This window comes from Heterodontus francisci, chromosome 27, assembly GCF_036365525.1.
Source record: "Heterodontus francisci isolate sHetFra1 chromosome 27, sHetFra1.hap1, whole genome shotgun sequence".
NCBI lineage: Eukaryota > Metazoa > Chordata > Chondrichthyes > Heterodontiformes > Heterodontidae > Heterodontus > Heterodontus francisci.
This window is the reverse complement of record NC_090397.1, coordinates 40,613,966-40,627,892: the sequence shown is the minus strand read 5'-3', so window position 1 is coordinate 40,627,892 and position 13,927 is coordinate 40,613,966. Positions and strand designations below refer to the sequence as shown.

The window sequence follows — 13,927 nt, the reverse complement described above, 5'->3', positions numbered from 1 at the left end:
TTTTTGACTAGGCTCACAATATCCTGCGTAATCCAAGGTTCCCGAAACTTGCCAAACTTATCCTTCTTCCTCACCGGAACATGCTGGTCCTGGATTCTAATCAATTGACATTTGAAAGACTCCCACATGTCAGATGTTGATTTACCCTCAAACAGTCACCCCCAATCTAAATTCTTCAGTTCCTGCCTAATATTGTTATAATTAGCCTTCCCCAAATTTAGCACCTTCACCCGAGGACTACTCTTATCCTTATCCACAAGTACCTTAAAACTTATGGAATTATGGTCACTGTTCCCGAAATGCTCCCCTACTGAAACTTCGACCACCTTGCCGGGGTCATTCCCAATACCGGGTCATTCCCCAATACCAGGTCCAGTACGGCCCCATCCCTAGTTGGACTATCTACATATTGTTTCAAGAAGCCCTCCTGGATGCTCCTTACAAATCCTGCCCCATCCAAGCCCCTAGCACTAAGTGAGTCCCAATTAATATAGGGGAAGTTAAAATCACCCACCACTACAACCCTGTTACCTTTACATCTTTCCAAAATCTGTCTACATATCTGCTCCTCTACCTCGGGCTATTTGTTGGGAGGCCTGTAGAAAACCCCCAACATAGTGACTGCACCCTTCCTATTCCTGAGCTCCACCCATATTGCCTCGCTGCACGACCCCTCCGAGGTGTCCTCCCGCAGTACAGCTGTGATATTCTCCTTAACAAGTAATGCAATTCCACCACCCCTTTTACATCTATCCCGCCGGAAGCTTCTAAATCCTGGAACATTTAGCTGCCAATCTTGTCCTTCCCTCAACCAAGTCTTTGTAATAGCAACAACATCAGTGGTTTGATACAACTGACTGGCTGGCTCAGCCACTTCTGTGGGTAGTTAATAGTCAACCACATTGGTGTGGGACTGAAGGCTAGAACTGGTAAGGACAGCAGGTTCCCTTCCCAAAAAAACAATTCAGTGTTGTTTTTACTGATGCCAATTTTTTTATTTCCATATATTTGTTTCAACTGAATTCAAATTCTCACTTTGCCTGGGATATGAATTCCATTCTCTACAGTCCCCTGGATTACCGGTCCAATAATATGACCACCACACTACTATACCCAATCATCAGTGATAAATTGCACACATACAGAAGTATACATGTTCTTTGTAGTCTTGTGAAATAAAAGATGGTACCAAACAGAGTTTGAAGCTTTGTGAACAATAGCTTCAATGATCATGAATGAGAAGTTATGGCACCATCTACAACTTTCATGTCCAGTGTCTTTAATGTGGAAAATATCCAAAGGTGCCACCCAGAGGAGAAATAGCTCGTGAGCATCAGTGCAGAATTAAGAAATATGAGCAAAATCATTGTCAAAAATATAGGTTTTTAAGAGACTTTTGTTACACAAAAGTACCATTGGCTGTGATGTGCTTCCTGAAGTGCATCTGCGCCCACATAAGAATAATTCACAAGTGCAGCTCACTCATAAAATAGCACAATGCACCTGACTGCAAAACTGACTTGAGGTTAGGTAGGTGTCAAACTTTCATCCTGTTCTTTCATTTAATGTCTTACAGAAATGTGTTTAGCCACCAGGCACTTACTACAATATGGTTTTCACACAAAGATTTTTTTGCAAAGAAAGACAGCTAGAGGCAATAAAGAATCTGATTTCCAGTCAGTGTGATATGTTAATTTCATTAAGGAAGTAACTTAAATTTGTATTTGCAGAATATAAATCTGGTCTGTGATGTCTGAAAATTCTCATCAAAAATTTCTCAGACTCTCTGCTTTAAAATACATAAAACAATGCCACATATATTGGTAAGCAAATTCTGTGAAAATAAGTGGATAATGCACATAAAGGGCTGAATTTTATGAAGTTTGTTGGGGTCCCAATGCTGGGCCAGAAAGGTGAGGGGAACCACACCTCGGCCGTTTGGGGGACACTCCACCCCCCACCCCCAAACACCTTAAGGACAGGGATCTTGCCTTTCAGAGCTGCTAGCCAATCAGATGACCAGCAGCTCAGCAAGTCCAGCAGCTCCACCAGGAGTGATGGTCCCAGCTAGTACTGCAGGAGGCCCTGGGCTTGGAGCAGTGCTGGAGCCTGGGAGAGGAAGTAAGTTGGGTGGGCTCGCTGGGGCCAGTCAAGCAGTCTCCGGCAAGGGTTGGGGGTGGGTGTTGGCATATGGGCAGCCTTTGCCCCAGGGGCCCTCTGTGTGCCACAGATTGCCCAGGCAGGAAGGACCCCCTCCCCACCAGCCCACAGAGGCTGCTTGGTGTTACTGGGCAGCCTCCTCACGTGGCGGAGGGCCCCCACTTGGCGGAGGGCCCCCATGCCACTGCTAAAATGCCAGCAGCAGCAGGATGAGGCACTTAATTGGCTACTTAAGGGTTCAATTGGCCTCTGGGCGGGAAGCCGTCCACAGCCTTCCCCGCCCCTGACTAAATTGAATGGCATCGGGAAGGCGAAGGGAACTCCACCCCCACCTTCCCTCGCAATTTTATAGGCCCCCATCACACTACTGTCCCGAGAGGGCTGATAAAATTCTGTCAATGTTTGCAGCCGACAACAAGGAATCTTTAATAAACTGGTATGTTAACTCCTTTGCCACTATAATCTTTTAGAAATTTTAAACATAGAGAACAATGTGAGGCACTGAAGTTTGAACATTCCCCTGGCTTTTGGATTGCCAGCCAAGCAGAAGAGGCATTTGTTGCATTTATCCGAATTGGATTTGTGCTTCGGTTCTAGCCGCAGAAGACTTTTTCTAAAATTTTGCACCAACCAGTCTGACAAGTTTTTTTTTAACAGGTCACTTTTAAACCCGTAAAGATTGCTGAAATCTGTTTTCATCATATAAAACATTACTAGAACAATATAATTTTTCCCAGGTACCTGCTACAAACAAATAAATACACTTTTATTCTACTGTTCAATATTTCACCCACACTATCAGCAGGTCCAGGCAATTCTCGCCCTTCTTGGACCTGATGGTTTTATAAATTTTCACCTCAAACACTGTGATGTGGAAAGATGAGAATTCTTTTTGTGCAATGAGTTATGATGATCTGGAATGCACTGCCTAAAAGGATGGTGGAAACAGATTCAGTAGTACCTTTCAAAAGGGAATTGGATATACATTTAAAAAAGGAAAAATTTGCAAGAGCAGGCAAGTGACACTAATGGATAGCTCTTTCAATGAGCCAGCACAGGCACAATGGACCAAATGGCCACCTTCTGTATTGTATCATTCTATATTGGATGAGAGCCAGGGGTACATCTACGTGGCAAGCAAAAATTCTGCCCCACCCTAAATCAATTCCCAGAGGCTTACCCTGAAATTCCAAGTGTGTACATTTTGATATGGTACTAAATTATCCCTCACCACCGCCATTATGGTTTCCAAATTTGGCTGTGTGGTTTTCCATCAATGTGGTTGTAAACTGTTACCAACAATAATAACAGCTGGCCGTGAGATTGACAGTGAGGAGGAAAGCTTTGGACTGTATGAATAATTAGATGGTCTGGTCAGTTGGGCGGAAAAGTGGAAAATGGAATTCAATCGGAGAAGTGTGAGGTAATGCATTTTGGGAGCTGCAAGAAAGGCAAGGGGATACTGAAAAGTGTGGAAGAACAAGAGAGATCTTGGAGCGTATGTTCACAGATCCTTAAAGGTAGCAGGACAGATCGATAAGGTGGCTAAGAAGACATATGGCATGCTTTCTTTTATTAGCCAAGGTATAGAATATAAGAGAGGAATTAATGGGCAGAAAGAGCAACAGATCGCAGCAGATGGCCACAGATAACGTGAACAGTACAATAACTCATAGCGTCACTTGGCAGCTTCATGTGTGCCACTTGTGGCAGAACCTGCCTCTCAAGAATTGGCCTTCACAGCCATCAACAAAGGTGCACCAAGAGAAGACACCCCACCTAAATGGATTGTTTGCTACATGTCCATCATCTTTTGTAGATGGAAGGATGCCAACCAGAATATAAGAGCAGGGAGGTTATGCTAGAACTGTATACACTAGTTAGACCACTGCGAGAGTACTGCACACGGTTCTGGTCACCATATTACAGGAAAGATGTGATTGTACTGAAGAGAGTTTAAAGGAGATTTATGAGTATGTCACCAGGACTGGAAAATTTTAGCAATGAGGAAAGATTGGATAGGCTGGGGTTGTTTTCCTTGAAACAGAGGAGGCTGAGAAGTGACTTAATTGAGGTATCTAAGATTATGAGGAGCCGAGATAGAGTAAATAGGGACGACCTATTTACCTTAGCAGAGGAATCAAAAACCAGGGGGGTCATTGATTTAAAGTAATAGGCAGAAGGATTAGAGGGGAGATGAAGAAACAGTTTTTCACCTAGAGGGTGGTAAGGACCTGGAACTCACTGCCTGAAATGGTGGTACAGGCAGAAACTCTCACAATATTTAAAAAGTACTTGGATGTCTACTTGCACAGCTGTGACCTGCAGGGCTACAGACCTATTGCAGGAAGGTGGGATGAGGCTAGCTAGCTATTCATCAACCAGCACGAACACGTTGAGCCAAGTGGCCTCCTTCTGTGATGTACATTTTCTATGATTTCTATACATTCACTGAGTAGGAATATTTTTATGCTATGTTGAAATAAAAAACTATCTAAATGTAATCCATCAATTTGTAGTGTATACATAAATTCTTAGGACATTACACAAGTTCTAATTGCATCCTAAAAAATACCAATAATGCATCTATGCACTCCACCATATTCCACAAATCTAGGTCTTTTCAATATAGACGTTATTATACTGAGCAATGAAGACATATTCTCGTAGCTGTGTTAACGTTCAGATTAGTGTGAATCCACAAAATATGTAAATAAACAAATGGAGTAAAGTGCCCACAGATGTGTTTTCTAAATTTGAATGGTGAAGTATTTATAGTGGAAAGAATCTCTAACCTGGGCCAAATAGATGTGTCTTTTTAAAATTAAATTTAAAGCATTTTTTCTTTTTAACAGTATATCCACTCTGCAGGGATCATCCACAGGGTAAGCCATCCTCCATGCTATTTTATGTTGAAGAAATATCACCATAAAATAATGATTAGTTTCATTGATTGTAATTTTATTTTCACTGAACATTACACCAAGTAGCAAAATGTATCTGGATACCATGTTTTGGAAATATACATACTGCACCAAAACTGCAGAGTTCCTTTCAGTAGAGTTATGAGGCTAAGAAAAACAGCATTACAGTATTTTGACAACATCTATTAATGATTTTAAATAAAATATAATGCTCAATGTAGCAGGTTTTCCGATGCTGCATTGGAGGCCCAGTTAGCGCCACAAGTTGCTGGGTGACTTTTTCACGTGGCGAGTTAGGCGATGGGCACCCCAATGTCACAACCTCGTCCTACAACATGTGTAGGACCTAAATTGAGCTATATATAGTAGCTTATTGCTATGTTAAAATATAGGGGTGTAGACTTCTCTTGAGGTTGAATTGGTGGGATCAAAATGCTGCCTTATTTGTTTTGAAGGAAAGCTATATTATTTAAAACATAGTTTTCTTAAGGGAAAGATGTTTTGTTTCAATTTGGAACTCCTCCAATGACTGAGAAGGGCCTGTATATCCCAGTGATTGGGAAATCCCATCACTAGCCTGTCTGGATGGACTGAAAGCTCAGACCACTCATCCAAAATTATTGACATCTGCCAAGAGCAGTTTTTGTATTTGTTATTGGCAGTGCTACTGCTTCCAGCGATGCCAAGGAAGACCACTTTTTGAGGGGTTTCCAGAGCCAGCAGTGCCACCTCATTTACTGCACTGTGCTGAAGTCAGGACTGCTGCAGAACACTGGAATTGCAAAAGGGTCATGAGCAACTCTTCACTAGCAAAGATCTGTTTGCCTGGTTAACCTGTGTGTTTATGGCTGATCTGTTGTCAGGATCTTAAACCTGGGAATCTGGCCATCAATGAGGACTGTGAGTTAAAGGTAAGCTTGATATTTGGGTTGCAACTCAACTCATTGATTTAAAAGCTGGCAAAGCATAGACCACAATATTTTCACTATCATTTTTGCATGTCCATTCAAAGTGTTAAAATCCATAACAAATTGTGACATCTGCAGTATATATGCAGGCATTTTAGTTTGTCTAGAGAATTATTATTTAACATTGTGAATAATTTTAAGAAAACTGGAAAGAAATTCAGCTTCCACATACATTCCCTTGTTTTCTTTCTAATCTGATGTGGCTTTGAGAACATTTTGTTTACTGTTTATGCTGCAATGCTGTTGCTGTTACTTTAATTCACAATGCTGCCGCTCCTGAGTAAAGAACTAAGAATAAAGGATGAGGCATCACATACAGCACTGTGGGGGAAGGCCACCTACCCACTCTGGGAGCACTTTGCTTTTTGCTAATTTCTTCCTTTTCCTTGCTGGATACATTCAAGTCATGCTCTGTATAACTCCACAGGTGCCAGTAGACTTGGAACTACTTCACTCATGTGGCTAATCTTCCATTGAGTAGACAGTCAATGTCACACACCTATTTTACCATGGGGGCATCAATAGCAAAACTCTATGCTTTTCTCACTCAAAATGTTTTCACATACCTATTTCCCAGCCACTGGGAGGGAGAACCCTGGTTAATTTTTGAACTCCCTCGCCCAGGAGGACTGAATAACTATGGTGTCCCTATTGCAGAACCTGGCTATGATCAGATAACTGGGCATTTATCCACTGAGCCACCAGGGGTTCAATGGAGATAAATGTCTTAAACACAAAGGTTTCTCTTTGGCCGTCATCCCAGATGGTGAACCATCTCTTCGTTGTGTATTGAACCCACAGTACAATCAGAGCAAAGCAGTCTAATCTCTGAGGTCAAAAATGTTCTGCAGTGAATCCTCATTAAAAGGTATTCCTTGAGAGCTAGACTAAAAAGGTAGGATGGGAGGGTGGGGGACTGGCAGGATTTTAATGTCAAAGCAGACAGCTGCCTGGACCTTGTAGCAAAAGGTCTGGTCCATTTTCAGGCCCAGGCCTCATTAACATCTGGAGCACCACATGCCCCAGACGGGTGTCTCTCAGCAACCCGCCGGGGTGGCCTGGATAACAATCCAGCCGGTGGAAAGGTAGCTCCACAGGGCTAAGGTTGTATAAGGGGGTTGGGGAGGTGGGGAAGAGGGGAGGTGAGGTGACCCTGGGGATGGCAGCAGCCCATATTATTCTTGTGTAGCCCGGAAGAACATGCCTGCTCTTTTTTTTTTTAAGAGATACAGCACTGAAACAGGCCCTTCGGCCCACCGAGTCTGTGCCGACCAACAACCACCCATTTATACTAATCCTACACTAATTCTATATTCCTATCACATCCCCACCTGTCCCTATATATTTCCCTACCACCTACCTATACTAGGGGCAATTTATAATGGCCAATTAACCTATCAACCTGCAAGTCTTTGGCATATGGGAGGAAACCGGAGCACCCGGAGGAAACCCACGCAGACACAGGGAGAACTTGCAAACTCCACACAGGCAGTACCCAGAATTGAACCCGGGTCGCTGGAGCTGTGAGGCTGCAGTGCTAACCACTGCGCCACTGTGCCGCCCACAGAAATCATTTCAACACTTAGCTTTCTGGGCCTCGTCATTATGCCTGCCAGATTTTATCAAGAAGGATGTCCATGATGCATGCTCCACCCATTGGCCATTAAAATTGCATCTGGCTCCAACTTGTATCCTGAGACCCCAATTTGCATGGATTCAGGTGAGTATCTCAGTCACCCATGAAAATATGGTGGCAGGCAGTAAGTCCACGACTGGGATTTTAATTCTGCTAAAGTTAAAATCACCCTCTGTTACAATGAGGGAACATAATTTGACTGTCATTATTGTTCTGCATTGGTGCCAATGATTCAATTAATTTTAATACAGCATTAGGAATCTGTTCATCCCCACCCTCACCCAGGTACTAAAAGCTTGATGTTCTTACTGCTCTGCAGTTACTGCCATTTCCATTTAATTATTTCAGACAGTACTATTGCTGCAAGTGCTCAAAGTCTGAATGCTGACAAGAATTGTTCTCTTTGGAGATAAATTAATAACAAACAATTTAACATATGCACATAAGGTTCTTTTGTCTCGCGTATTATCAAAGAAGCTAGCCCATTTATTTTAAATGGATTAATACCTTCCTTAAATAGCAGACAAAAATTTCATACAAACGCATTATCTCACATCACCGCTTCAGTGGCCTTTTCCTCCACTCAGTGGACATGTGCTTATATGTTCTTTGTATCAGCTCTAGTGTTTGTTCTCTTAGCTTTTACTCGGTCTGCCTTCTTGGCTCCTTCTGATCAAACCATCTCTTATTGTTTACCTTATCTATAAGCACCACATTCTGTGAAACTTGATTCACACCTGGCTTTCAGTATAAAGTGGTTCCAGCTTCACATCGACGCCAAACTTGCAGAATGCAATGTAAAGGTCCAAACTGACTTCAAAGCAAAGCAGAATGAGGCTACCTCTTCCAGGAAGTCTTTCCCCCTCCTTTGGTATCAAGTTAAGCCCCAACTCTGGATTGAGGCTACATTTGCACTGTAATTACATGGTCAGAATGAATTGAAAACTCTCTGCAACAACCCTACAGTTATAATGTGAGTGTACCGTTAATGGAAGGTAATGGAGTAAAAAAAGCATTTGTTAATATCCATTTCATCCATATCTAGCAAATGTTCGTAATCCCAATGCCAATGCTGTTCACTTTAAGGAACCAAGCAAAACGACCCTTGGGTTTCGGCTTACACCACAATAGTAAACAAGATCATTGTACGTAAGTACAATAGCAAAGGGATGAGTTTAACTTATGACATTTTTAAAGCTCTACACTTTGCATTATAGATTTTGGATTTTGGGTTGGCGAGACATGCAGATCACGAAATGACTGGTTATGTAGTTACCAGATGGTACCGTGCCCCAGAGGTTATACTTAACTGGATGCATTATACTCAGACAGGTAATCTTGTACTCTCTACAGTATATTTAACAGAGAAGAGAAATCACAATTTCCTATTTCTTTGCCAACACTACAAACACAAAAGAATTCTCTGGTTTATTTTACAGTTCTATTCATGTTCCATTTGTGTGTGAAACAGATTAACCTGAAGCACGTGCGAATAATGCAAATAATAGTGTTCAGATCCTGATTTTTGTTTATTATCAGAATCTCATATATTTTTGAAAAAAATGCCATAAGCAACAAATAACTTGCATTTTCGGTTTGTAGTACGAGCAGACCTCTCGTGTATTGCACAAAAAAGTTTGCTTTAAAGAGACCACATTAATGGGTGGGGTGGGGGACATAAATCCAGGGGGCCATGTGCTGCACATGGCCAAAGGGGTCAACAGGGGGCCTGTGCCATTTTTGTGGCTAGGCCTAACTTAAACTCAGTGGGCAAGCTGCCAGCACTAGCCACGCTCTCTGTAGGCAGCTCACTAATTGGGAGAGCAGAAAATCCAGCAGAGCGATCACTGGATCCAGTGATTCCAGACAAGAGTTATGAGCTAAGTGTGCAGGGATAGACTTTGTTTCCAAGCAGCCAGCCTCTCACTCTCTGTGCAAGCACAAAGGGTTGAATTTAGTGAGGCAAGGGTGGGCACTGAGAGCCATTAGCGAGAAAGCCAAGAGGAGGGGAAAAGAGAAATCTGCCAAGCTAGGTTTGTCTCCAAGGACATTGCTCTGGAGGCCTATAGATCACCTGGCATGGGTCTCATACACCCTGTATTTCTAGACCCCCATGCTGTGATGCAGTGCCTCTGATCGAGACAGAGCCAGAAGGTAGTTGTACCTGCCCATGAAACTCCACAACAAGAGCAGCAGCAGCTGGCCATGCCAAGAAGGGCCTATCTGCGCCAGAGAGTGTACCAAACTCGAATCAGCTACCTCCAAATGTCCGAGCGGCATTGTCAGTGAAGACTACGGCTCTCCAGGGAGGCAGTTGCCGATTTATGCGCCATGCTGCAGGACAAGTTGTGACCTATGAGATTCGGTGGTCACTCTATGCCCGTGGCCTTGAAGATCATCATGACTTAGCTTTTACGCCTCAGGATCATTCCAAGGATCCATCAGAGGACAAGTATGGGGTCTCCCAAGCAGCAGTCCACCGCTGCATCAAGGAGGTGACCAGTACCCTGTTCAAGAGGGCCAGCAACTGTGCGCTACTGGACTGATCCTGACAGTCAGGCCGGGAGGGCTCTCAGATCCAGGGCCATTGCTGGATTCCCCCAGGTGCAAGGTGTGATAGATTGTACTCATGTGGCCATCAAGGCTCCAACGAACCAGCCAGCTGTCTTCATCACCAGGAAGGGCTTTCATTCCATTAACATTCAGTTGGTCTGCGACCACTGAAAGCATTTCCTGCAGCTGTGTGCCCGCCTCCTGGGAAGCAGCCACGACGCCTACATACTTCAACAGTCCCAGGTACCACAGCTTTTCAGGGCCCCACTCACCTTCAGGGATGGATTCTTGGGGACAAGGGCTACTGATTGAAGAAATAGCTACTCACACCTGTGAGGAACCGTGCTGGGCTGCTATAGATGAGATTCCGTTACCTGGATCAATCTGGTGGAGCCCTGCAGTATGACCCAGTGAGATTCTGGTGTATTGTGGTAATCTGCAGTGCTCTGCACAATCTAGCACTGCAGAGGAGGGAAGTCTTGCATGACGAGGATATTATTGAACAACACTTCTCCACTGATGAGGAGGACACAGAAGAAGATGGTGAGCAGGCAGTACTGGATGTTGGACCCCTTGCACCGGAGGCCAAGCACATTGAGCAACGGCCCAAGGAGACAAGTGACAATCCCATACTTACCCACTTCCAGCCAACCGGATGGCCTCTCAGAGTGAAATCAATAAAGACTTACCTCAATGCCTTCAATCTGTCTCCTCATTTCTATTTGTGTTCCGTACCTAGCACCCAGTTGAACCACGCACTTTAACCCATGGGAGATGCTCATCAAATGAGGGCTGTGTCTACACTGGCAGCCACTAAGAGGGAAGGAGGAAGTCAGCAACTCACAGTTAAGGCATATAGAATGAGCATTTTCTGCAATGAAAGGTAACTTCAAAAACTAAAAATCTTTCTAAGACAAAGCAAATGGCAAATTTCAAACACCTGCAAAACCCCAAGTGTGTTTTGGTGGTTTTTGTTCTATGTTTTTGAGTACTCCTATGAGGCAGGCTGCTGACCAGGCTGCCCCTTGGACTGTGATGACTTTGGCAGCAGTCCTCTGGTTTCCTGAGACCTGAAGCGCCCAGGCTGCCTGAGGGTTTCCCGTAATGGTGCAGGACTCTCCTCAGGCGTCGTGGCTACTGGATCGGGGCTTGCTGGCAGAGGGGCTGAGGAGCCGCTGTCCACACTCAGCACCCTGAGGGGAGCCCCAAGCTGTGGAGGTCAGCCTCTCCTCCTTACTTTCAAGGCTCACTTGAACTCCCATGTTGACCAGAGAAGGACGAAGAGCTGGAGAAGAATCCAGGGGCCTTGTCCTTCCCTCACCTCGTCACTGCTGCATTGAGCTCATGGCCAAGGCGATGGTGTGCAGGTCTGTGTGCATCTGTGGGATCTGGCTCTGAGGATCACCAACCTGTTGATGGAAGAAGCCATGTGCTCATATGCCTGAAACATGGCACCACTCGTGGCATGGATGGACTCCTCCTTCTTCCACTCATGGCTGCACACTGCATCTGGCATCTCCGCCAGATGTTGCCTTACCCCTCTCTGCAACTCCAGCATGCCCTGTGCTGGCGACACTTGAGCCTGATCATCAGCCTGGTCACCCACAGTCCTCTGACAGTCAGAGGCCTTGGCAGTCCCAGCCTCAGGCAGCTGCTGGGGTACGTATGTGGTGCTCTCACCAGTTTGTGACCCTGATTCTAAAGCTGAACGGAAACCCACTGAGGTGACAGTATCTGCACTGGTGGAAGATGCAGGAGAATCTTGGGACGATGCATCCTCTGACTGATCCTCCTCAGAGGTTGAATAATGTCCCCTTTCTGCTGGAATCTCCTGCAGACGCCGACCTGCATGGGAGAACACAAACATATGTAGGTTTGGCTGTGCAGATCTCATCATGCCAATCTTACATGATGGGGATCTCCAGAAGTGAACTGTATGTCATTTGAAGACAATTCTCACTCTCTTGCACGGAGACTCCAGTCTCACCAACAGCTATTGAGTACCCACCCTGGGTGGTTCCAGTGCCTCCTCCTCTGCTGTGGAGAGAGGCCAGATGTCTGTTATCCCTCTGGCAGTCTGCAATGTCTCTGTCCTGTTATGGGCCCTCTTGATTGCAATGGAAAGAGGGAGACAGTCAAACTTTGTAGAGAGATCAGTATGACAGTTCTACTAGTGGCATCTCCTCATCTCCTGCTGGGGTTTCCATATAGCTCATTCTCCTGGCTGCTCTCAGGAGAGTTAATGGGGATGAGCTGTGAAAGAAGGTGGCCTGTGGCTGAGATGCAGCCATACATCTGTCAGGATGAGGTGATACTTAACCTCCTTTGCCAGTGCCTTTGTGGTTCCTCCCTCCCTATGTCCTGCTTCCTCCTGTGTAGCTACATGGAATCCCTAAAAAGGAGAGGCATGGAGCAACCACCTTGGCAGAACAAAGGAGATAATTGACCATCTTCTAGCACTTTACCCAGGTTCAGGGGGGTGACCCCACAGTTGCTGACCTCCTCTGTGATCTGCATCCAGGCTTGCTTGGTCAGGTGAAAGGATCTCTTCTTGCCAGTGCTGGGGAAGAGGACTTCCTGACTTTCCCTTGCAGCCTGGAGGAGAATTTCAAGGGAGGCATCGCTAAACCGTGGACTACCCTGTATCTTGGCTCAACCATCCTGTGTGTCCTTCTCTGGGAGCGGGGGGTCCAGGAGTCACTACAGCAAAGGCTTCAGTATAGAGCACAGCAAATGAGTCTAAGTCATGAATGCAAGAGGGCTGGCAGGGCTTTAAATATGGCGCCAGCATCTGCTCCGGAGTCATCTGATGCTGTGTTCGGCACCTTGAAACCCGCCCATTGTGTAATTGGCTGGGCCCTGCGCCTCCATTATGATAATTGGCCCGTGACTAATGCGGACAGCGCCCAATTTCAGGTCCACCTCTGGGACCTGTGATGGGCTCACTAAATTCAGCCCAAAGCATAGGTAGGTTTGGCACATTAAAATGTCATGACAGCCATCAGATAAGCAGACATGGACCAGTATGTTTAGGCCCTATGTATTTATTAAACTCCTAATTCATAAAGTTAATATTTACATTTAGTGATAATGTTTTTTTTCAGTATTGCAAACTGTGGATTATATGAAAGCAAGTTCACCTCGACATTGTTAATGACCTTTATCTAACTTATATTCGCAGTTGATATTTGGTCTGTTGGCTGCATCATGGCAGAGATGATTACAAGCCGACCTCTCTTTAAAGGCATCGATCGTATCCTTTGTAACTGTGACAGACTCTGCTAATTACTAATAGGTGGCCAAATGTATCTCAGGAAATAGCTGGAGCTTTTAGGTAATTGATGAAAAACCTTACACAGATGAGTAATGTAACTAAAAAATTAGAGCTGGAATCTGACAGCAGCCTCTAGTTGACAATGGGTGGCTATGTAGTATCATTTTCAGCCCTCAGAAAATCAAGTCCAAAAGTGGCCCACAATGTTGCCTACCTCTGGCACGTAAGAATTGCAAACTTGTTTCAGTTTCAAACATTTACCTTGATACCAGACATCACCCCCACCACTATCGGAGAGGTGTTAGCAGTGTGTGGTTCCTTTACTAAGAGTCCTCCCACTTGTCTGCCATAACTTCCGTAGAAGACCCATGGAAAGTCCAGGAAAATAGTATTGCACATTTCCATTGCTCCT

At 44.7% G+C, this 13,927-nt stretch overlaps 1 protein-coding gene across 1 annotated transcript in view; it reads left to right on the top strand.

Moving 5' to 3' along the window:
• mapk12a (mitogen-activated protein kinase 12a) overlaps positions 1-13,927 on the top strand; it is a 68,276-nt gene that overhangs the window by 37,969 nt on the left and 16,380 nt on the right. The window contains exons 5-8 of the mRNA XM_068059192.1: positions 5,016-5,045; positions 5,948-5,995; positions 8,906-9,020; positions 13,423-13,494. Coding sequence (XP_067915293.1) covers positions 5,016-5,045; positions 5,948-5,995; positions 8,906-9,020; positions 13,423-13,494 — 265 coding nt within the window. The remainder of the gene's footprint in view (positions 1-5,015; positions 5,046-5,947; positions 5,996-8,905; positions 9,021-13,422; positions 13,495-13,927) is intronic.